Source organism: Ctenopharyngodon idella, chromosome 11, assembly GCF_019924925.1.
Source record: "Ctenopharyngodon idella isolate HZGC_01 chromosome 11, HZGC01, whole genome shotgun sequence".
Taxonomy (NCBI): domain Eukaryota; kingdom Metazoa; phylum Chordata; class Actinopteri; order Cypriniformes; family Xenocyprididae; genus Ctenopharyngodon; species Ctenopharyngodon idella.
The window spans coordinates 10,728,753-10,753,353 of NC_067230.1; the positions used below are offsets into that span (position 1 = coordinate 10,728,753).

The following is a 24,601-nucleotide window of genomic DNA, read 5'->3' on the forward strand; positions in this document are numbered from 1 at the left end:
TAAATGTCTTATTCAAGTAATGTACTTGAATATAAGATCATGCATGTACACAAACCAAAAAAATCATTATATACACAAAAACCCCACAAAAGTTCAAATCAAATGTACAGCACACATAAAGCAATTTTGTGGAAACCAACATAGCCCTTGATTCACAGATCACAAATAAAAAGATATTTAAGGAAAGTATGACACAGTGTGAATTAACAAATCTGGGGCATGTTGTATAAACTGCTAAGACTAGTCTTAAAATGTAGTCTTTTTTTTTTTTTCTTTTTTCTTTAAGATTGTTCATAACCTTTATGAGTTAGATATAAAAAATGTAGATTTGATACTGAAAAGTAAGTAATGGATAAACATAATGGTTGTTTATGCAGCTGGCCCCATGTTTTACATAATAGGATACTGTCATGAACAATGGGCCAGATATACGTCTTTATTTCACTTTTTTCCTCCCATTTTTATGCAATTAGCATTTCAGAGCACTCTTAAGACACAGGGCAGTCGTGGCCTAATGGTTAAGAGAGTCAGACTTGTTGTGGGTTCGATTCTCAATACTGACAGAAAATGACTGAGGTGCCCTTGAGCAAGGCACCTAACCCCCAATCACTCCCCGGGTGCCACAGCAAAAGGGATACCCACTGCTCTGTGTGTGTGTTCACTACTCTTAATGTGTGTGCCCTAACTTGGAAGATTAAATGCAGAGGACAAATTCCGAGTATGGGTTACCATACTTGGCTTTCACTTGTCTCTTACCAATATTTTTTCTCATCCAGTATCTGTAAAAAAAAAAAAATCTTAGAAAACAGACCAATCACACCAATACATTCTGGCAGTCACTTGTCGCCAACTAGTGGTGTAACAGTATAACCTGCAGACTGACTGAAGACGATATAAGACGAGTGATATAAAGTTCCGTCTCTACTATAATTAAAAATAATAAAATATAAAACAGCTTTTAATATAAAACTTTTTAATTTACTATCATTATTATTTTGTTTTTCGGATGGGTATAACGGGTAAACATTGAACAGAACACTCATAAAACCCCCAGAGCTTCAGTGTACAGGACATTGTGTGAACGCCCCCATAAATATGAACGTGTGTAGACGCTGCACATGTTCATATGTATGGGAACGCTCACACAATGTCCTGTACACTGAAGCTCTGGGGGTTTTATGAGTGTTCTGTTCACCCTGGTACTGTTTGATTACTCGAGATACCGTTACTTAGCACTTCACGCCATACACCATACACTCTCAAATGAAATCAGGTGACCATGAGCGGGTTTACTGGCAAGCGGACTGAAACCACAGAGGTATGTTCTAAATAACATTAGACTGTATGATTTATGTAATTTCAGCAACTAATTCCACGTGCATGTAGTTTTTTTTTTGTAGTGTGCGATTTTTTTTTTATTTTTTTTTTATTTTTACTGAAGCGTGTGGAGCTGCATGTGTTTTTTGTACCTGATGATCAGTTTGATCGGAGGTTGAATAAAGTTTCAGCTGAAGCTATGGACACTTTCATCTCAGCTGGATTCATCAGGTCAGTTATTTTGTCTATTGCAGTCTGCGGCTACGCCGGCTAGGTGTCACGTTATACATTTGTAAATATTTTTTGAAGTTATAATTTCTCTTGACCACAAAATAAACTCTAGTCATTAAGCAGCAAAAAAAGTAAAAGGCAACATACCAAATTACCAAAGCAGAAAATTCCGAGAATAATATAAACCATGTGTGACAACCTACCTTGACCTGATATTTATGAAAAAAAAAAAAAAAAAAAAAACCTTGTCCTTAGAACACAGTTCAGCTTCTGTTAAAATCTCCCACCATCATATTTTGATTCTTGTCTGTATTATCTGTACTGTATTTTCAATTGCAGGACCAAATTCACAAATGTTCTAATTAAAGACAGTGTTAAACTTGTGTTTAAAAGTAACATAAAAAAAACACTGCTGGGGAAAAAAAATAAATAAATAAATAAATAAAACCCCAAAAAACAAGAATTTATGTAATTTTGACTCTAAATCTTATAGTTACTGAGATACAGATATTGTGACAACTAAGCTCTAAACTATAGCGTTAGTATTGTTTAATATTTCCAATTAAATAAATTTTGATCCACAAATAAAAAGATTATAATAATTCTTACCAAGTGCTGATCTCCCCTACTCAGTTTATTCATATTGTTGTGAGTCTGTCTGATGTCAGTGCTTTTTGTTTCAGAGTGGATTCAGATGTGAGTCTGTCTGATCTCAGATCTGATCTTGGATCCTTTCTTGGGCTGGACAGGATCACAGAGAGATATGTTTTTTTAAAATGCGTTGGCAGAAGTTTGGCACTGGTGAGTAGCTACCATTCCAGTATAATTAATGAAATAGATTAATGATTTTAGTAACCTAAAATTAATGTAACCAGAGGTTGGAGTTATTTACAGTACACCGCATCAAGCACAAAGTGTAAAGATGATGATGGTGCTGGTTAAAAGTTTGAAAGTACAAATAACACAGGACAAAAATACAATACTTCACTCTCAATACAGGCAATCTACAAGTGCAAAATGTGAGCTATGAATATGTAGACAGATGCATAATTACTATTGAGAAGCAAATGTAAAGCTAAAATAAACTGTCACCACTCCTGTCATTTGATCTCAGGTTAAATTCAGACAAGAGGGAGAACTGACAGTAAAATCATTCACTCCACCATTTGTAAGTACTCGTGATATAAAGAGAGTCTAGTTTTATTTGTGGTAATCAACCGATTAATGCATGGTTTCTGTCTTCTTTCCATGCCCCCATTAGGCTCCTTTTCCTGAGCTCTACGTTTTACCCGTGGTAGAGAATGACAGTGGCCTTTGCTCCAGCTCTCTGACCCCTGATACTTTATTAAGCAACACTGACCATCACAGTCACGATTTGCCAAGACCATCATGTGCACCTGGAAAGATAAAAGAGCCTATTAAATTCCCCTCAATCAATAAAGGGCCTCAGCAATCTGTCCTAATGCAGGATTCAGAGGAGAACAAGAGTGATGCAGAATTCACTGACACTCCTCATCTAACATACAGTTCACGAGATCAGATGGAACCTGTAAACAAACAGCCCGGTATGAAAACACTAAGAACAGGTGCACTCTTGATAACTAACTACACCTGGGGATGGTTACACCATCTGTGCGTAAGTTAAAACTTAGCCTAATTTCTCAGCCCTTTGCATTTTTTTAAAAGTTTTGCGGTACAGATGACAACATTGTCAAATGGCTAAAAATGCTGTATTATGCATGCCAAGCCAGTAGTTGGCGATGTCACTTTGTAAAGAAACACTACGCACCTACTGAACACTAATACACGTGGATGACATCACAGCAAATTTGCATTTTTGTAGTTTACACAGAAACGATAATGGTATCGTTTTCAAAAACTTGTACATTAAAACCCACACTTCGTGTTTTCAGGCCACAAAACACCATTGTAAATTAACCGCAAAAATGCACAAAAAACTTTTCCGTTTTCAGTTCTGTTTTTTAAACGGTGTTGTGTAAACACCCCCTAAGTTACAACTTATGCACTACTAAATATTTTTGGATTGCACCTAAAACTTAAAATTTACACCTAACTCTAATATTTACAGAAGTCTCAGACCAGGAGTTAACGGTTTGAACCAAGTAGCAGATTGATTGAATTGCATCAATAATTAAATATAAAACTGTTTTACTTAGGATGACTTCAAAGGAGCTACCAAAGATGAACATTGCCGATATCCATCGCATATGCAGATTGGATAAACGTCATATTATGTGACTATGCATTATATTACGGAGACCTTTATTTTACTTTACTAGCTATGTTCTGCCTCAAGAACAAATGGTGCAGCCGAGTAAAGTACTAAGTTAGCAGTTACTAGGCATCTAGTGTGGACTTTACATTCCAATTTTAGTAAGAACTTACCAACGGCTGTTGCAACCCTACCGTCTACCCAAAGTTTTCAAACTGTTCCTGGAGATTCCCCAGTCTCCCTTATTTAACCCAGATGAATAAACTCATCTGCTGATTAGCTAAATACTCTATGGCCTAAGCAGAACTGCTGTGTCCAGTAAAGGAGACATGTAAAAAATTGTCATTTTTATAATGATCGTTTATAATGATCATTCATGTGAAGTGCTAATTACCAACCTGATCTCACAGGGGAACTAAACTATGTTACGAGGTGGCGATATCGCATGAATTCGTATGACATGAATCGTACAAAAAATATGATTATTAAAAGAAAGCATGAAGTCCACCTCATACCATCACATGGGGCATAAGCAGATCGTATGAAAACGTACAAATGAGCAAATTCATACGAATTAGCCACAAATACACAAAAACATAAAATAGTTACGAACTGCCTTGAGATTGTGACAAAACATTTTATATAATGTACAAAATACTTATATTTTTACTTAAATACGTAATACAACAATATTGGGTACTTATGTCAGGTTATTCATTTATGTTCAATGTAGACAGACATCTTACTAAACAGGGTGGCTTTTTTCAAATAGAAATGGATACAACTGCAAAAAAGGAACATTGTTTTAAAAGAAACAACAGAAACTCTGGAGCTCCAGAGGCATTTGGGGATTCCCAAGGACTGGCAAGGTAACCTGATTCTTTTGGCTTCTGCCATTGTGAAAAGACTGTTAATAGTTAACTATTTATTGGTAATAAATATGAAAAGGTTTAGCTTTATAATGGAATATTTAGTTGCCTAACCCTATTTTATGCATCTAGGAAATTCAATAGTTCTCTGACACTGAAATCAAGTGAAGAAAAAACAGATGATATGGTAAGGCATAATCTTATTGGTCTCATATTTGATAAATCCAATAGTGCATCTTTCAAGTCATTCAAGTTTGTACAGAGTACAGTGTTGTAGTTTAAGAATTTCACTCAGACCCACAATCCTGTGGAGAGTTTCTGAGGGTTTAGTAGAGATCGTCCAGACAAAACAGGAAGTAACCTACCCTCATTAAGACACCATGTGGTTTATTGGTTGAGTAAAATTCCTCACGCAGCTGGCGGTTGAACAGTGTGTTCTGGACATTGCTTTCAGTGTAGGTTTTATATGTTTTCACAGGTTCTTATGAGTAGACCAACCTCTCCACTCCCAGCAGAGAGCAGTTCTCCTCTGTCTGTCTATTCCCTGGAAATTTATACACAACAAACTACCACTAGTAAGATAATATTAGCAGTTACTAACAAATGTTCTTGTTCTTGAATACTGTATTCAACATTTTATGCTTTTAGGCAATGAGCTGATAAAGGAACTCAAGCTACTCAAAGAGCAAAGGAAGGAGCTTGAACAAACAAGGCAAGAGCTTTTGAAAAAGGGTAGAGAACTTTTAGCTCTTAACAGACATCGCAGGAACCAAGGTATAATGTCCTCTACAATTACACATGTACACTTCCCAACTACCATATGCAATGTGCAAGAATGTACCTTTCAGGGCATTTCATTGGGGTTTAAGTCTGGGGTTGAAGTCTGGACTTTGACTAGGCACTTATAAACCCTACATTTTTGTAGGTTTTAACCATTCTGGTAGACGGATCATTGTCTTTCTGCTCAGCTTCGGTTCACAGACAGATGGCTAATGTTCTTCAGAGAATTCTGTGAACTAGAGCTAAATTCACAGTTCTTTCAAAGATGAAAAGGCATCCTAATGCAGCAAAACATCCAATCTGATCTCATGAGAAAATGTAACTATTTTATGAGGTGGCAATTTCATATGAATTTGTACTATGTGATTCATAAGAAAACATACGATTTTTAGAAGAAAAAAGGTACACCTCTAACCACCCTTAAACCTAACCAACAGTGGGGCGTAAGCAGATTGTATGAATGGTAAAAGGTATGAATGAGATGTACAAATTCATACAAATTATCCACCAATTCACCAAGCATAAAATAATTACAAATTGTCCTGATATTGTTTTGAATCATCCCCAAACCATCACACTACCATCAATGTGCTTGTTTATTGCTGTGAAGTTCTTCTTATGAAATGCAGGAGTTTTCAACAAACATAATCCATGTCTTTAAAAATGTTCTACTTCAAAAAATGTTCTACTTTTGATTCATCTGCCCGTGAAGCACTGTTCCAGAGTTGAAAAGGATCATCTAGGATACTTAATAATTAAAAGGTCGTCTGATGGGTTGAAAGGGGAAGTAGGAGTCGAACCGATGATGGGATGGTGGGGGTGATTTAAATATTGTTGTGAACAATGGACAGCCTCGAGTGAAAACCACTCTTCTATATCTATCATGGAAGTGGGAGAAATGATACATTATTGCATGTTGTGAATCATCTGTTACATCTTCATGATCATCACTAGTAGGCTTTTGTGCAGATTTAATTGGGCATACTGTGGCATTATAATTGCACATTATATGTGTCAGTGTTATGCAAAGAATATAATCTTTAAAAACTAAAACTTTCTGATTCTGAGAGCTGGACAGTCAGTAACACTTTATTTTGATAGTCTACTTTATAATTCTACTAGAACTTTGCTACTACATGTCAACTACCAGTCAGAGTATTAGTAGACTGTCTGCTTAATATATGAACATTTCTTATAGTCAACAAAATGTCTAAAGGGGGCCATTAAAATAAATTGTAACCAAAATATTTTAAATATTTAATGATCTGTCTGTCTTTATATAAGATATTTTAGGATTAGTCTCTCTTAAATCTGTCAGATTTCATGTTTGTGAAATGGGTGTTAAGTGAGGTTAGGGTGTATGAATGATTATTTTTTTGTTTGCCTCTGAAGCACGCAACAGGTGGAAGAGGCAATATTTTGACACTAAGAAGGCAACAACACTTCTGGAGGACGCACTTAAGAGTGTACAACTGGAACTACAAACCTTCTACAGTAAAATGCTACAACAACTCCAAGCCAGAGATGGTGCAAAACGACGAATGCAAGCAAGGAAACAATCAAGCACAAAGTTGAAGGTAGTTTTTTTCATTTTATTACTCTCATTTCAGTAAAATAATGACCCAATCATGCTTTATTTATAGAACTCCTCAACAGGGAAGAAACTGCCGTTTCTTTCTTAATTTAATACTTTGATCAATTAAAGCAAAAACTGCTTTAATGCTTTGCATTTACAGAATGAGTTGATAATCCAGATTATGATGGAGAGCAGTGAAATTGATAATCTGTGGAAAAATGTGGATGATGCTAAAATGAAACTGGCTACAGAGATCAAGGTACTGTACCAAACAGACATGCCCTGGTTAATTCTGTTGTTACTTTCTGCACTTTATTTATTTATTTATCAATCTTTATTTGTCTAGTTGAGAAAGCAAGCTGCCACAGAACTACGATCCCTGAGAGCAGAACTGATGCAAAAGAGAGCTCAGTTTTAAGGAAACACAGAATACACATCTATGTGCTTAGATTTCTTAGAATTTAAATTTCTTTGTGGACAAAAGTTGTGATTCAGCTTTCACTGAAAATAATGAAATTATGTATAAAAGACTTTTTACATTTACACAAAGCACAAAAGATAGTATTTAAGAGATTTGACAGATATTGTTTTGCAATTTGAGTAATGTGTAAATCTGCTTCCTGGATTTAGTCTGGCTGTTTAAAAATGAAGTATGTAGTATCTGCAGCACCATTAACATCACCAAATGTACAAAAATAATTAGTTTCCCGAACACTTCCTCTCTCCTCCAGTGATCGGCTAAAGAGATGGTTGAGCTCAGGATGTACAGCAATGGTTTGAAAGCATCACAGTGTTTACACATTTTGGGGAAACCAACCTATGAATGTCTGACTTATAATTGATTGCAGACATTAAGATGGGTTACGACATCCAAAAAAAATGACACTCTTCATCTTTAACATATTAACTACAAAATTCCGATTTAGAATCATGATACGCAGTACTGAATTAGGGAAATTATGTTCATGCAAATGATTACATGTAATAAATGTGCCAATGTCAATTAAAGTTCAATTAAATCTAAGCTTTTAGTAGGGTTGCTGACAAGTAATGTGCCATTTATTCGGTTTATAATAAAACAATAAAATTTTTTATGCAAATATTGACAAAAAGAAACAGAGAATCCTATGAGACAGCAGCAGACTCCCTGTGTTCATTTGGGTATAAGGGCGTTCCACATGTCCATAGTCTGTTGCTGGGCGATTGGATCACTGCTGTAGTCCAGGAGGTTTCCATTCCACATTCCGATTCCTTTCAGACCATGTTGTGCCACATAGACAGCTTTCAGAGCAATGCTTTCTGGGTCATCATACCACACCTGATGGACCCTGCCTTCTGTGTCCTGTAATATAACATGTCTGTCTAATATACATTGCCTTATATAAACTCAATATCCCTCACACTAAGATGAATAAAAAACTGATCACTGAAATGTTTGTAAAGGTATTCTATAGTGTATTTACTTTATACAGTAAATATTGTGATAAGACATTTAGAATTGATACTGTACCTTGTAATTATAATATGGAGCTCGCTGGTTCTCATCCCACAGTCTTCCTGATATGGAGCTGTTGATCTGTTTCATCATGATGCTGTATGGAATTTGTTTGCCGGATGCATCACTACATGGAGCCCCTCTGAATGGCACTTTTGGAATTGTACATATTCCATCCTGTTAGAATAACAAAGAGAGTGCCAAACAGAATATAAGATAAAGCAATTATAACTTCTCTATTCTACTGTCTACCCAACTCATCGTAATCTACATAACATTAATAACATTAAAGTTTTTGTTGTACTTATAAGTGTAACAACATTTCTATAACAATTTACTATATAAATACTATAGCAAAAAAATGTTTTGAAAAATGTCAGTGTCATTGCTCCTCTGTATGGATGTGTATTTGTGTTTAGGCAAGGGTCAGTTTAGGATCATAGTCAATTCCTTATTTTTGTCCACTTTAAGTCAATTGTTTATGTGTAAAACATTTTAAATATGGTCAATTGAAAGCAAACAAATAAACTATTGTATTATGATGTATTATATGAATAGGCTGAAATCTTGGCCATCAAAAAATAAACCGATATGACCAGAAAGTGTGTTAACAGATGCGTTCACAGATTTAATGGCAAATCACCTTTATTTTTATAGCACTTTATACAATACAGCTTGTTTCAAAGCAGCTTTACAGTGGTCAACAGGGAAATAATGATTCAATGTTGCAAACAGAGTTTCGGCTGTAAAGCAGCTCTAAAAAGAAAAAAAGTGTCATTGTTCAGATTAAGTCAGTTCAGTGTTGATTCAGTTCCATTGAAAAGATCATCAATTATTAAATTAGTTCAATTCGGCTATAAAGGAGCTCTGTACAAAAGAGTGATGTCATCGTACAGCTCAGTTCAGTTCTCATCAAATAGTGTCATAATTTACATAACTTAATTTTATGTAGATTATGACAAATCGACTGATATTTATGACTGAAATTTTTTTAATATCAGCATTGGCTGATACATTTTTTGTTTGGCCGATGAGTTGGAAGCGGGATTTTTATTATTTAACTATTAAAGAAAGTAAACTATACAAAAAAGTATTATAGTGTTTGCTTTTATATTATTAGAAACAGAAAGGCAAACAATATACTTTATCATTTACTGTCAGCTTTCAGCAAATGCACATTTATAAAACAAATCTTTGAATATAATAAACATTTAATTTCACAAACCTTGCAGACTTAGTCAAATCCAGCTGTCAGATATTCTGAAGAGCGCATTTGCCTGCGTGAACGTGTTACTCATTGTTCAGCTTCACTGGAGACGCACGATCGACAAACTTTAAACCCTTTGCTGCGCTATATTCAATTGCCCACTATGTCATATAATCATGTCATTTTCACTGTGTGCTGTAAATTAGTGTTACCTTGTGTTTATTTTGAAAAATATGATTCCCAGTGAGCACAAACTTACCAGATTACTGAGTACCCTGTTGATTAAAGTGTTCACTTCCTTTTTGTTCCTATTTTTTCAATTTCTATATTTGTGAAAAGTACTATAATATGATTACAGAATCAAGAATTTGCCATCTAAAGTCAGTCTGTTTAATTTATAATTTATTTTTAATTCTTTTTTAAATTATTTATTTCTAATTTATTAAATGTTAATTCAATTCATATATATATATACATATGTATATATACACTGTATATGCTTTATATTTATTTGAGTTAATATTTAATACATTAGAAATAAATAATTTGAAAATGAATATATACAGTGCCCTCCATAAAGTATTGGAACAGCAAAGACAAAATTGCTCTGTTAGCTGTGGTGTCAAGACATCTATAAATATGAATAAAAGATTAATATGAGACAGAAGTACTGAATGTCACATTTCATTATTGACTGTTTTAACACAAAATGTTTTACAAACTAAGAAGAACAGCACTTTTAGAGTTTCATCCCTCTTCCTAATGTGAGCATAAGTATTGGGACGGTTTAAGTTAAAGTAAATGTGTAAAAGCATCTCAGGTTACGCATGTAACCATGGTTCCCTAAGAACAGGGAACGAGACACTGCGCACATAAGGGGCACCTAGAGAACAAGTCATCCACTTATCGTCTGAAGGGACTGTTCAGCAGGTGGCCCCGAGGCATGGCAGGGAGACGCAGTGTCTCATTCCCTGTTCTCAGGGAACCAAGGTTACATGCTTAACATGAGATGTTCTCTTTTGAAAGGGAACTCGCACTGCGTGTAGCACTATGGGGAACAAAATACCCACGCCGCCATGCTGAGGTTGAGTTCATGCCAAAGAATGGCTGACAAAAAACAGATGGACAATTTCAACAGAAATGTTAAAATCACTCCTCCTACGGGTCTAATAGGCTGTCAGTGACAGCATTCCCTACGGCCAACACCCAAGCTATAAGCCTCAAAGAGGCCCCCAGAAATATCCAGAGGCCTACCAAGGCTGCTCAAAGGCTTGGAACCAACAACTTCAAACAGAAGGAGTCCATTTAAGGGAATATGGCCAGGGAGCCGAAAGGATCCCCAGCCGGTCACTTCTCAGGGGAGCATAGTCTACCCCTAATGCCACCAGGGAGGCCGATTTGGTCCTAATTTAGTAAACTAGTCTGGCCAGCAACCTGTCTGTTACCTAAACAGAGTCTCTAAAGCACTTGCCTCCAAAGGAGGTGTCCAGAAAGAGGGTCTGCAAACTGGCAGTAAACAACTCAGACCGGATTGTAGAGACGGGCATCCTGGGGAGCAGGACTCAGCATAGCGCTTAAAACCCTTGCACTCAAGGGGAGTTACTCTGCTCAACCTAGGATCTACAGAGTGCTTCTTAACCAAGGCACTTTGGAGGCTGAGTACTGTACATAGGGTCCCTAATGAGAGGCATACCTCCAGCACCAACAGGAGCTGATCTACCAAGGGAGTTCTTACTAAAAGAATCTCTTAAGCTCTTAACCTTTAAGACCAACTCAGGGAGCGAGGTCCTCTATATGATGACCCACACAAGAGAGGGGAGTACCTACAGCCTAAAATACTGATCTACCAGGGAGGTCTCACGAGAGACCTTCGACCTTCCGACCAGAACTCGGGAGCACTGTACTCTAAGGAACGCCCCTCAATGCGAGGGGAGTACCAACTAGACTCAACCAAGATGAGTATTGACCAAGCTCAACGGAAGTATCAGGGAAGCTCCTGAAGAGCCTACACTCTGATATAACTCTAAGGAGTCAGCATACTAACTTAGCTGGAAGTGCTAAGGACCTACTTGACCCAGTGGATCGCCTTCAAGGTAACCCGCTCGAGGGCCAACTACTTGCTAGAAGATCTAGAATTCTAGGGCTAGTATCAGGGAGGCTCCACTGGAGCCTGAGCTACCTGATAATCGTCTGCTCAACTCTAGGGAACTAGGACACTCAGGAACCTAGCTCAACCCAGAGGATCGCTCTCAAGGAGACCCAAGGAGGGCCAACTACTTGGTAGCAAATCTAACTCCAGCAGAAACAGCCACTAGAGGTACTGCAGGCTTGGAATACTCATTTGCATTGCCATAACGAGCCGTGTACTCAGCATAACGCTTTCTACCCTTAAAACAAGGGGAGTACAAATCTATGCGACCGGGCTTACGAGGACCAGGGCTAATGCTCGAGCTCTAAGGGAGCGTGCTCAACTCACCCTGAAAGGAGAGAGTACTCGATACGCTCAACCTGAGCATCACTGGTGATGGGCACATATGGGGCACAGAGCTCTGGAAGCAAAGTGAGCCAAACCTGAGAAAAGGTTCAAGGGTGAATGCCTGAGCAAAAACTCTTGCTCCAAGACAAGAACGACCGTCTGAGCTCAGCTCTGGAGGAATGGAGGCCTCAGTAGGAATAGATTCCACAGGAGGGGCCTGCAACACTCGACCCTGTGACTTGATAATAATCAAGGAGCTTTTGGCTGAGAGATTACTCTAAGCTTGAGCCAGATAAAGCTACTACCAAAGCTCTAGAGAGCGGAGACTTCAGCATAGTGCTTTCCACTCTCTAAACAAGAGGTCTAGCAACGCTCACGGATAACCACCGGGGAGACTTTCTACTAAAGCCTACAACACCTGGCTATCCGTCTGTGCCTTAACACCTCTAGGGATCTGAAGTTTAGCATATCGCTTTCACTCTAATATCAAGAGGAGTCTCAGCTCAACCTAGGCAAATTAAGGAGGCCGTAAAGCCTGCTGCTTGCATTAACAGCCTAATGCAGAAGGCGGGCCCCGGCCGGGGACGACTCTCACAATGAGAGGAGGCGTACTAGGATCACTAGCTGCCAGTCCTAAGCTGGAGAGGCTCTCCTAGGAGTAGCCTACTCTGAGCTATGGCATGCTAGGAGGCGGGAAAGCTGCAGCATAACCGCCTCTGTCTAAAAGACACTCCTAAAGTACTAACCTAGGCCGGATATAGGGGCGGCCCAAAAAGAAGGGCCGACACACACGCACTCATGACCTTCCTGGAGCTCAATGGAGCGGAGACTTCAGCCTAACAACTCTAAAGAAAGGAGGCCGGCTCACAACACACAGGTGAACTCACCACCTGGAGCTCAATGGAGCGGTAGCTTCGAACGAGAGGAAGCCAGCTCACTCACCACAGGATAATGTCAAGGCGGCCCAGAGAAGGCCGACACCTACAGTCATGATCTATCTGGAGCTCGGGGGAGTGGAGGCTTCAGCATATTGCCTTTTACTCTCTCAGCGAGAGGAAACCACTCGACCTAGGGAAGGTATCAAGGGGGCCTAACAAAGGCCATACACCTCAAATCGTGACATTACCTGGAGCTCAGCAGAGCGGTGGCTTCAGCAAAACGGCTCTCTTCAACGAGAGGAAGCCAACTCACTCAACCAGAAGGATTATCAGGGCGGCCCCGAAGGCTCAGATGAGCAGTGGCCTAGAAAACCGACTCTCAGATCAAGAGGAGGCCATGACATTCACTACAGGTGATATTTCGTTCTAAATGTTACCCACTATATAAAAGCCTCACAAAGAGAGGAAGCACATAGTAAGGGTGTCATGATAACCTTCCCTAATCATGGGAGCTCCAGGGCCCCAGTTAAGTGCCCCAATACATAAGTATATATATATCGTAATTGTGACGAGCAGGGCGGGCGAGAGCCGTGAGGGAACGGCGCGAGGCCGGTGACGCGAGGGTTAACGAGCTCCACCTGTGAGGCGCACCGGCCTTGAGTCTCTCACGGAGGAGCTCCGGAAGCATAAAAGGAGGAGCGACGACAGTGAAGGACGAGAGAGGACCAGGCCTGGACTTCTCTCGTCCTTCACTGTCGTCGCTCCTCGCGCCGTTCCCTCACGGCTCTCGCCCGCCCTGCTCGTCACAGTAATCTATACACATAATATAGAATAAACACCCCCTTCATTCCTTCTACAGGGAGCTGAGGTCACTGAATTTTTAACGGCTCTCACGAAAGGAGAGGTAAGCTAAAAGCTCAACCTGAGACCTTAAAGAGCAGAGGCCTAAAATGTAAAAGTGGCCTGCCATACTCTGCAGTCTGAAAGGATGCGCTCACTAACAAGCTCTGTGCCGGACCACAGAAGCGTTCCAAATGATGGAAAAAACACATCATCGGTCCAGCCTCAGGCCTGATGTAAAAGTGCCTGAAATGAATAAATGCCCCTTTTATTCCTTTCTGTAGGGAGCTGAGATCGCTAAAAATGTAACGTATCTAAGCTCACCCAACCCCTCGACATCTACATAAATTACATGCTGATGTTAACGGATGTGGGACAAAAACAGATTCTTCCACACCCTGTCGATCTCAAAGTGGAGATCAAAAAGGGAAAGGAAGGCTCATATACTCAGGTGCAGATAAACAACAAACGACTGGGGTTGCCATGGGAAACACACACAGCGCGAACAAACAGTTTCCTCAAAATCTGAATGCGCACGCTCCTTGCCCAAACAAACAACACACAAGTAATGTGTGCAATTAAGTGTCAAAAACCTGAACCAATCCACACATCACTTGAACATAAAAGAGCACAGTCTGCCGATATTGATGCAAAAGACAACTCATCCTCAAACAGCACAACATTCTCGTCAGCCACTGAAGCATATGAAATAAACACGTACAAATACTTCAGTCCAACTTCTTCTGTGCGCAGAGCACAAAAGATTGTCCCTCTTCCCACAGGACCAATTGTCGTGATTTGATAGCGTTTCAGACACCGGTTCCCGCGGAGGCGGTCCCCATAGCGCTAGATGCAGTACGAGTTCCCTTTCGAAAGGGAACTAATATTTAATTGTAAATCCCTTGTAAGCAATCGCAGGAGCGAAACTGTGACCCATAGACATCACTAGACTCTTGCTTTCACACTTTGAAATGCTTTTCCAGGCCTTTAATCAGCCATTTTCAACGGTTGCTCATTTTGGGGAGTTTCTGCCTTTAGTCTCCTCTTCAGCTGGTAAAATGGTTGTTCAACAGGATTTAAATCTGGGGATTGACTTGGAATGTCCAGTTTGGAATGTCCTGAAAAAGATAGATACCACTGGCAAGCTTCAGCAATCGACAACGACCAGGTCAGCTGAGAAAATCAACAGCACTAGACAAATGACAAGGGCTATGAAAAAAAAAAAAACTCTAAAATAACTGTCAGCAAAATCAACAGCAACCTCCAGAAAGCTGGGGTGATGTTCTCACAATCTGCTGTTCACAGGAGACTTCACCAACAGATTTACAGAAGATACACAGTAAGATCAAACATCTGATCAGTACCAAAAATAGGAAAGGCAATTTGAATTTGCAAAAACACAATACAATACAGCCGGTTATGGCCTAAGCGGATGTAAACAGGTGGGTAAAAACTGGATATGTGTCAGTATATTATGTCCATGCATTCAGCAGCCCAGTCTGTCATTAATGTTAATCAAAAACAAAAGATGTTAAATAAATGTATACATGTTTAATAAACCTACTGTATCTGAAAAAAGATTTTTTTAAATTTACTATTTGTAATTTGCTTCTTTGTTCTTTTTATATGTTAACAAAAATAACATATACAATTTCTCATATTATGCTTATATTGCCCACCCCTTGCCCAACTGTACATACCATCTGATATACAATGTAGTTTTGATTTGCAAAATTGTGGACAGTGGAAATGCTGAATGGCTAGTAACTTTGGAAAACCACTAGCCACAGTGGCTGGTGAGCAAAAAAGTTAATGTCAAGCCCTGCCTACCAGTGTTCAAGAAAATGCCACCAGACTCACTGGGAAGTACTTCATATGGCAACAGGACAATGGCCCAAAACACTAGTACTGCCAACTCAATCAAGGAAATTATCATGGTAAAGAAATTCTGGTTCTTAGATTGGCCAAGTATACAGATTTAAATCCTATTGAACAAGCATTTTACCAGCTGAAGAGGAGACTAAAGGCAGAAACTCCCCAAAACAAGCAACCGTTGAAAATGGCTGCATTAAAGGCCTGGATAAGCATTTCAAATGTGAAAGCAAGAGTCTGGTGATGTCTAAGGGTCACAGACTCGCTCCAGTGATTGCTTGCAAGGGATTTAAAATTAAATATTAGCTTTTACACTTTTACATTTGCTTTAAGTTAAACCGTCATAATACTTATGCTCACATTAGGCAGAGGGATGAAACACTAAAAGTCCTGTTCTTCTTAGTTGGTAAAACATTTTGTGTTGAAACAGCCAGTAATAAAATGTGAAATTCTGTACTTCTGCCTCATATTAATCTTTTAATCATATTTATAGATGTCTTGACACCACAGCTAACAGAGCAATTTTGTCTTTACTGTTCCAATACTTGTGGAGGGCACTGTATATACAGGTGCTGGTCATATAATTAGAATATCATCAAAAAGTTGATTTATTTCACTAATTCCATTCAAAAAGTGAAACTTATATATATTCATATTCATTCATTACACACAGACTGATATATTTCAAATGTTTATTTCTTTTAATTTTGATGATTATAACTGACAACTAAGGAAAATCCCAAATTCAGTATCTCAGAAAATTAGAATATTGTGAAAAGGTTCAATATTGAAGACACCTGGTGCCACACTCAATCAGCTAATTAACTCAAAACACCTGCAAAGGCCTTTAAATGGTCTCTCAGTCTAGTTCTGTAGGCTACACAATCATGGGGAAGACTGCTGACTTGACAGTTGTCCAAAAGACGACCATTGACACCTTGCACAAGGAGGGCAAGACACAAAAGGTCATTGCAAAAGAGGCTGGCTGTTCACAGAGCTCTGTGTCCAAACACATTAATAGAGAGGCAAAGGGAAGGAAAAGATGTGGTAGAAAAAAAGTGTACAAGCAATAGGGATAACCGCACCCTGGAGAGGATTGTGAAACAAAACCCATTCAAAAATGTGGGGGAGATTCACAAAGAGTGGACTGCAGCTGGAGTCAGTGCTTCAAGAACCACTACACACAGACATATGCAAGACATGGGTTTCAGCTGTCGCATTCCTTGTGTCAAGCCACTCCTGAACAACAGACAGCGTCAGAAGCGTCTCGCCTGGGCTAAAGGCAAAAAGGACTGGACTGCTGCTGAGTGGTCCAAAGTTATGTTCTCTGATGAAAGTAAATTTTGCATTTCCTTTGGAAATCAGGGTCCCAGAGTCTGGAGGAAGAGAGAAGAGGCACACAATCCACGTTGCTTGAGGTCCAGTGTAAAGTTTCCACAGTCAGTGATGGTTTGGGGTGCCATGTCATCTGCTGGTGTTGGTCACTGTGTTTTCTGAGGTCCAAGGTCAACGCAGCCGTATACCAGGAAGTTTTAGAGCACTTCATGCTTCCTGCTGCTGACCAACTTTATGGAAATGCAGATTTCATTTTCCAACAGGACTTGGCACGTGCACACAGTGCCAAAGCTACCAGTACCTGGTTTAAAGGACCATGGTATCCCTGTTCTTAATTGGCCAGCAAACTCGCCTGACCTTAACCCCACAGAAAATCTATGGGGTATTGTGAAGAGGAAGATGCGATATGCCAGACCCAACAATGCAGAAGAGCTGAAGGCCACTATCAGAGCAACTTGGGCTCTTATAACACCTGAGCAGTGCCACAGACCGATCGACTCCATGCCACGCCACATTGCTGCAGTAATTCAGGCAAAAGGAGCCCCAACTAAGTATTGAGTGCTGTACATGCTCATACTTTTCATGTTCATACTTTTCAGTTGGCCAAGATTTCTAAAAATCCTTTCTTTGTATTGGTCTTAAGTAATATTCTAATTTTCTGAGATACTGAATTTGGGATTTTCCTTAGTTGCCAGTTATAATCATCAAAATTAAAAGAAATAAACATTTGAAATATATCAGTCTGTGTGTAATGAATGAATATAATATACAAGTTTCACTTTTTGAATGGAATTAGTGAAATAAATCAACTTTTTGATGATATTCTAATTATATGACCAGCACCTGTATATATATATATATATATATATATTATATATATGTGTGTGTGTGTGTGTGTGTATGCATGTATGTATACACCGGTCAGGCATAACATTATGACCACTGACAGGTGAAGTGAATAACACTGATTATATCTTCATCACGCCACCTGTTAGTGGGTGGGATATATTAAGCAGCAAGTTAACATTTTGTCCTCAAAGTTGATGTGTTAGAAGCAGGAAAAATGGGCATGCGTAAAGATTTGAGCGAGTTTGACAAGGGCCAAATTGTGATGGCTAGATGACTTGGTCAGTGGTCAGTATCTATCAAAAGTGGTCCAAGGAAGGAACAGTGGTGAACCAGCGACAGGGTCATGGGCAGCTAAGGTTTATTGATGCATGCGGGGAGTGAAGGCTGGCCCATGTGGTCCGATCCAACAGACGAGCTACTGTAGCTTAAATTGCTCAAGAAGTTAATACTGGTTCTGATAGAAAGGTGTCAGAATACACAGTGCATCGCAGTTTGTTGCGTATGGGGCTGCATAGCTGCTAACCCGTCAGGGTGCCCATGCTGACCCCTGTCCACCACCGAAAGCGCCAACAGTGGGTACGTGAGCATCAGAACTGGACCACGGAGCAATGGAAGAAGGTGGCCTGGTCTGATGAATCACATTTCCTTTTACATCATGTAGAAGGCCGGGTGCGTGTGTGTCGCTTACCCGGGGAACAGATGGCACCAGGATGCATTATGGGAAGAAGGCAAGCTGGCGGAGGCAGTGTGATGCTTTAGGCAATGTTCTGCAGGGAAACCTTGGGTCCTACCATCCACGTACCACCTACCTAAGCATTGTTGCAGACCATGCACACCCTTTCATGGAAATGGTATTCCCTGGTGGCTGTGGCCGCTTTCAGCAGGATAATGCTCCCTGCCACAAAGCAAAAATGGTTCAGGAATGGTTTGAGAAGCACAACAAGTTTGCGGTTTTGACTTGGCCTCCAAATTCCCCAAATCTCAATCCAATCGAGCATCTGTGAAATGTGCTGAACAAACAAGTCTGATCCATGGAGGCCCCACCTCACAACTTACAGGATTTAAAGGATCTGCTGCTAACATCTTGGTGCTAGATACCACAGTACACCTTCAGGGGTCTAGTGGAGTCTATGCCTTGATGGGTCAGGGCTGTTTTGGCAGCAAAAGGGGGACCAACACAATATTAGGAAGGTGGTCATAATGTTATGCCTGATCAGTGTATATTATATATATATATATATATATTATATATATACACACACACATACACAGTCAAACCAAAATTTATTCAGACACCTTGAACATTTCATTCATTATTACAGTTTATTCACTATAGTTTAAAAAATGGTAATAAAATATGACAAGATCTCAGAGTTAAACTGTGTCAGAAAACATTAATCTTAATTATGTCAGATAACACTCAGGTCAAAGTGTCTGAATAATTTTTGGTCCCAAATTTTTATCAATTTTACTGGTAGTCCACTGTATGAAGAATTTTTGGGTATAATATGTCAGTTTACTTTATTTTGCTATCCTCACTTACATAAATGAACTATAGTATCCTCCACCCACTAGTAAAAAAAATATAATAAATTATATCTACTGTCTGAATAATTTTTGGTTTGACTGTATACACACACACATACACGCATATATACTGCCCAGCCAAAATAGCACATCCCAAAGACTTACACTGAGGTTAAGGTCAGGACTCAGAGGTGCCAATTCATGTGAGAAAACGATTCTTCATGCTCTCTGAACCATTCTTTCATAATTTTAATGAATATTGGCATTGTCATCTTGGAATATGGCCGTGACAGACCTTCAGACATGTTTGTTTAAGAAATGAAAAACACTCCATCTATTAGGGTTAAAAGAACCGTTGCCAAACATAAAACCTCAATGAGAAGTGATATGCAAATCACAGTGGCTACTCATAGAGAAAATATGACAGACCTCTCTGGTCAATCCAAGCACAACAAGCTGAGCAGTGTTTGACCAAAAAAAAAAAAAAAAAAAAAACTCAGCAAGTATAGATATATAGTATAGATATTTGCCAAAGTAAGTTCTTTGGTGTTTAACTACCAATTGATTTGACATATTTATTAGTTTATTGCATTGCATATTGCACTTTCTTCCATATCAAAAAGCTGCATGTAATTTTCAATAAAGTACTGAAAATATTGAAAAATAATTTCTTACCTTTGAGAAATTTAGGCAGCTGTAGTCATAACCATACCATGGAACACCCATCACAAGTTTCTTTGGCTCTATGTTCATGCTGATGTATTGATCATAGGCTGAAAGACATATTTCTTAACTTTAGGTGTGCATTTTTAAACGGAAATATAAAAACATAATTCATAATGTTATGGTCAAACCAACGTCTTGGTTACTATTGTAACCTCCATTCCCTGACGAAGGGAATGAGACATTGTGTCAGTGTTTTGGCCATGGAGATGTCAGCAAGCTACCGCATGCCGGGTAACAAGTTCTGTCGCAACGTTGTAACCTAGAAACCTTAACCTAGGCGGTAAGAACCATACTTACAGTCAACAATAGGTTGCTTCAGCTATTTCTTCACCTTTTCTCTTTTATTTATTTATTTAATTCACAGCTGCGCAGACCGGAAGTTAGCATTGGGGAAGCACTTCTTCCTCTGTGTAGAGAAAAAGGCACTACAGAGGCCACATCCTGCCTGATGGGAATCTTAACATGTGGAAAATACTTCACATGGACTTACCAACCGGGAAGTACCACATTTGGAAAGAAGACTCTGAGGTACCTGAAAAGGGAGGAGCTTTACAAACACAGTAACAGGTGGCAGAGCAGCGCTCTGCTTAGGGTAAGAAACAGGTCTACCATCGCGTAAACCGTACTGTACCGGGTATATTTCTTGTGGAGTGTGCTTGCAATCCTAAGGGGTACAGTATGCCTTGGGTCTGCTATGCCAAGGCAATGGCATCCACAATCCAGTGGGCCATCCTCTGTTTAAAGACAGCCTTCCCCTTCTGCTGACCCCCAAAAGCAGAAATGTTCCCATTGTTGCCCCCATTACACCCTCAGCACTTTCTGCTGTGGCCATGTGCATCACAAAAGGACCGGGACAAGGAGTGACTGAAGTGACTCCTTCTTTAACTAGAAAAGAGAGTTGCGAGCGCAACGTGGCCACTGGCCATGGTCATGTTCATGTTCATGCACAATGAGGACATGATCCATCTACGAACACTTTCTCAGCATGGGCATGGCCCAAGCACGTAAGGCAGAGATTGTCATCCGAGGATGAGAGATATCAACCGCACCCAGAAACACACAGACGGAAAGGTATCTTTAAAAAGACACTCTCCATCTGTAATTGCTCTTTTAGGGGAAATTCCTTTTCCTTTTACTGAAGCACCCAGGAGAGCTCTCTGCATTTATCCGTGTGTTGGAGAAAGAAGTCTCTCACTGCAATGTGCCGTAAACACCAGTCATGCAGATTCCCTTGCAGTGGTGAATGACTGTTTGAGTGACCACATTCAACAATCGCTCGGCTCCGAAGAATAAATCTGAATGAATGGATGCACGCCACCATCTTTTATGCTCTTATGTTCGGGAGAGTGGCTCATGCAAATTCCACTCGCCAATTCTCATTGGCCTTTTCTCAAAGTATTAGAGGTGTTTGGGTCTCTCAAGTGCGACCCCTAGTGTCAGTGCATCGACACAGCATCGAAGTGACCTGCAGATAGAGAACTGTTGTTCAATGAATATAATACAAACAGTGTGTTTCAAAAGTCTCATAAATATGCAGTGATGTGCAGAGAAAGGATATTTAGGGAATGTTATATTTGACTAAGAAATGTCAGATCTGACATTTGTGGCAGTGGGCAAACTATTTAGAAAAACAGTTTTTAGAAAAGTGTGCTCTCAAGTACAAAAATTGGGTTTCGTTCAGGTTTTGCAACATCTATAAAAGTTCTGAAGTGCAGAGTGAATTTTTTTAATGCCTTGCACGATCAAATTTTCGAAAACCAAATGGACTACCTTTTTTTTTAAATCACTTACCTGTCAATGTCTGATTGAAGGGGGCATTGGCCATGGCTATACAATCCTCCCAGATCTGGCTTTGCTCATCATAGGACATAACAAACAAGAGATCGCATGAATCGGCAATGGCAAGGTAGTCATAGCAACGCTTATCGATGCATTTGGGCGACCAAGCCACATCAAATGATACCTGTGATTAAAAATAAAAAGATGTATGTCAGGGCCTTTGAAAGTGCCTACATGCTACATGACATAATTTCCTGCGATATGCTGTTTTACCTGAGAGCCTGGGATCTCTGTGTGGAAACTTTCAGTGGTTTCCTTGACAAGGGCTGTCAAAGCATAGTATTCAGGGGAACCGGTCTCCACCGCCTGCTCAACGTCTATGTTTATTCCATCCATGAACTGACTCTTTGCCAACTGGACCTTTGCCTGGACCCAAGCTGTCCTATTTACTGGATCCACAATATCTGGGAGTGGCACATCTCCTGTAAAGAATTTACATTTATTATTTCATCCATCACACATAATAGAACAACTGAATGGAAGAATGTAAAATTGATCAATGATCAAGTCACTATTACTATTGCTCATACTTTGGGTTAGTGATTTGAAGAAACCCCCAACCTTAAGTATTGAACTTTGGCACATATATTGCCTAGCACTCTTTCTGCTAAAGGCAAAGAATGATATCCCAAATCATGAGACTAGTTGAGAATAGGGGTCTTAATATTTTTAAGGGTTTTGATTTAGGCATAAAAGAACAAAAAAGCACAAATAATCCCATAGATTTACACTGAAGGAAGGACCCAGGCCATATCTACAGACTAGAATATTATAGATAATAGTGGGTGGCTGTTTTGAATTGAGGCAATAAGCAATCAAACAGAGCAGCCTATAAAACTATAACAACTACATAGCAAAGCCCTGGCAATAATCCACAATACTCCAGCATTGTGGTAGTGGGTTTTGCCAGGAAAAGCACAACACATGTTTTTGAGAAAATGTAAAAATCTTGTTTGATTTGAAATGCAGGCTACATCATGCTTATAAAAGACTGAAAACTTTGATATTATGTCCAGTCGAACCCTACCTTTCAGGACCAATCGAGCTCCTTTAGAGTGAGCGTAACACATGAGTTCAGCATCATATTGTCCAAAAGCTGCAACTGTTGTCACTTTAGTCCAGTCATAAAACTTCCAAGCCTTTTTCCCAACATCAAATACAAAAACCTGGAAAAGATACTTTTTGTGTTAGGCAGCTTTCTAGAATAAAGTGATTTGATAAGAGATTGTTGTCTTTATCACATGATACAATGTTACAGTGTATTTTACTCTGACAAAAGAAAAAAAGAAAAAAAAGAGTTTAAAGTTTAAAATTAAATTTAATGTGGTTGTGATTATAAATTATTCTTTTCAATTCAGTTATTTATCAAATTCGGAGTAAAACCTAATGCAGCAGTAATCGGTCACGGTGAAGTATTGTGAGTGACTGAGCTCAAAAAAAGATGGAAAATTAAAGATATACAGCAGTTAAGTTTCTTTCTTTGGTACTTTTATGTGCCACAGAGAAGCTCTACAGAGACCCCCCAGATGTAGACACAGTGTCATAAAATGCATGTAATGGCGTTCATTTTAAGAAAAAAATATTATCATTACAAGACTCAGTGAGTAAACTTTTGAGTGATGATCTGGCATATTCTGTTTGCAAATGCCACATGGTTTAATATTTTGCTATCAATACAATTCAGACATTTTTAAGTGTCCGTATTTAACATTACATAGTACGACGGTAACAGATGATCGTTGAATGTGTTCAGAATGACTGTCACTCACCTCGAACGCCGGCTGCGATCGAATGGGCTGACAGAGTTCTTCCCGTGCACAAGGACAAACGTTGGACCACACCTGTGCGGACAAAGTCAGCACGAAGAGTGACACAGAAATCCACATTGTTTATTGATGCTAAACTATATGTTAAAACACTGTAATGAAAATCACTTCTGTCTGCACATCAAAACAGAGAGAAACAATACTAACATGTGACACCAAAGAAATAAAAGCGATAGATGAGAAATACATAAGACACCGAGTCACAAAGGGGGCGGGGTAAACTGTCTATTGGACTGTTTTCATTGGCCATATTCGATAACACGATTCCCATGACATGAAATGTTACGTGATAAATAGACGATTTTTATCGTTTTATAGATAATTCTAGTTGTGACTTTTTTTGAATATTATCTATTTACCGTCTAAATGCACCGCTATTCTAAGCTGATGATATCATTAAATCATACTGTTAAATTATTATTATTAAATAAAGCCATATTAATAAAACTGTTAAATTTTTGGTAACACTTCAGTATGGGGAACAATGATCACTTTTAACTATTTGCTTATTAGCCTGCTTATAGGCTGTTTATTGGTAGCCTACTTATAAAACACATATTAATGCCTTATCCTGCAGGACCATATTCTACATACCTTAATTCTAGCCAGTACCTGAACTTAATCACTACAACAACTACCTAACTATGAACATGCAGTAAATTATGAGTTTACTGAGGGAAAAGTCATAGTTAATAGTGAATATGTGTACCCCATACTAAAGTGTT

General features: G+C 39.1%; 2 protein-coding genes across 5 annotated transcripts; one reads left to right on the forward strand and one right to left on the reverse strand.

The window, feature by feature from the left end:
- The first annotated feature begins 1,145 nt into the window (after window positions 1-1,145).
- Window positions 1,146-8,122, forward strand: spata1 (spermatogenesis associated 1). Of its 2 annotated transcripts, XM_051911542.1 has the most exons (11): window positions 1,157-1,318; window positions 1,442-1,548; window positions 2,232-2,349; window positions 2,663-2,716; window positions 2,810-3,113; window positions 4,554-4,650; window positions 4,783-4,837; window positions 5,129-5,225; window positions 5,299-5,424; window positions 6,823-7,007; window positions 7,167-8,122. In XM_051911542.1, the coding sequence occupies exons 1-11, from the start codon at window positions 1,280-1,282 to the stop codon at window positions 7,350-7,352; spliced, it is 1,368 nt and encodes a 455-aa protein (XP_051767502.1). In that variant the 5' UTR covers window positions 1,157-1,279; the 3' UTR covers window positions 7,353-8,122. The 2 variants fall into 2 exon arrangements, with proteins under 2 accessions (XP_051767503.1, XP_051767502.1); XM_051911543.1 differs by lacking the exons at window positions 5,299-5,424; window positions 6,823-7,007; window positions 7,167-8,122 and having other exon boundaries at window positions 1,146-1,318; window positions 4,554-4,837; window positions 5,129-5,222.
- On the reverse strand, window positions 7,002-24,070 carry ctbs (chitobiase, di-N-acetyl-). Of its 3 annotated transcripts, XM_051911548.1 has the most exons (7): window positions 23,820-24,070; window positions 23,078-23,216; window positions 22,264-22,472; window positions 22,003-22,174; window positions 20,161-20,258; window positions 8,517-8,678; window positions 7,002-8,348 (listed from the first exon to the last, which is right to left on the reverse strand). In XM_051911548.1, exons 1-7 carry the CDS (start codon window positions 23,934-23,936, stop codon window positions 8,160-8,162), a joined length of 1,086 nt encoding a protein of 361 aa, XP_051767508.1. In that variant the 5' UTR covers window positions 23,937-24,070; the 3' UTR covers window positions 7,002-8,159. The 3 variants fall into 3 exon arrangements, with proteins under 3 accessions (XP_051767508.1, XP_051767509.1, XP_051767510.1); XM_051911549.1 differs by lacking the exons at window positions 7,002-8,348; window positions 20,161-20,258 and having other exon boundaries at window positions 8,537-8,678; XM_051911550.1 differs by lacking the exons at window positions 7,002-8,348; window positions 8,517-8,678; window positions 20,161-20,258 and adding an exon at window positions 20,265-21,676.
- Between the last annotated feature and the right edge of the window lie 531 nt (window positions 24,071-24,601).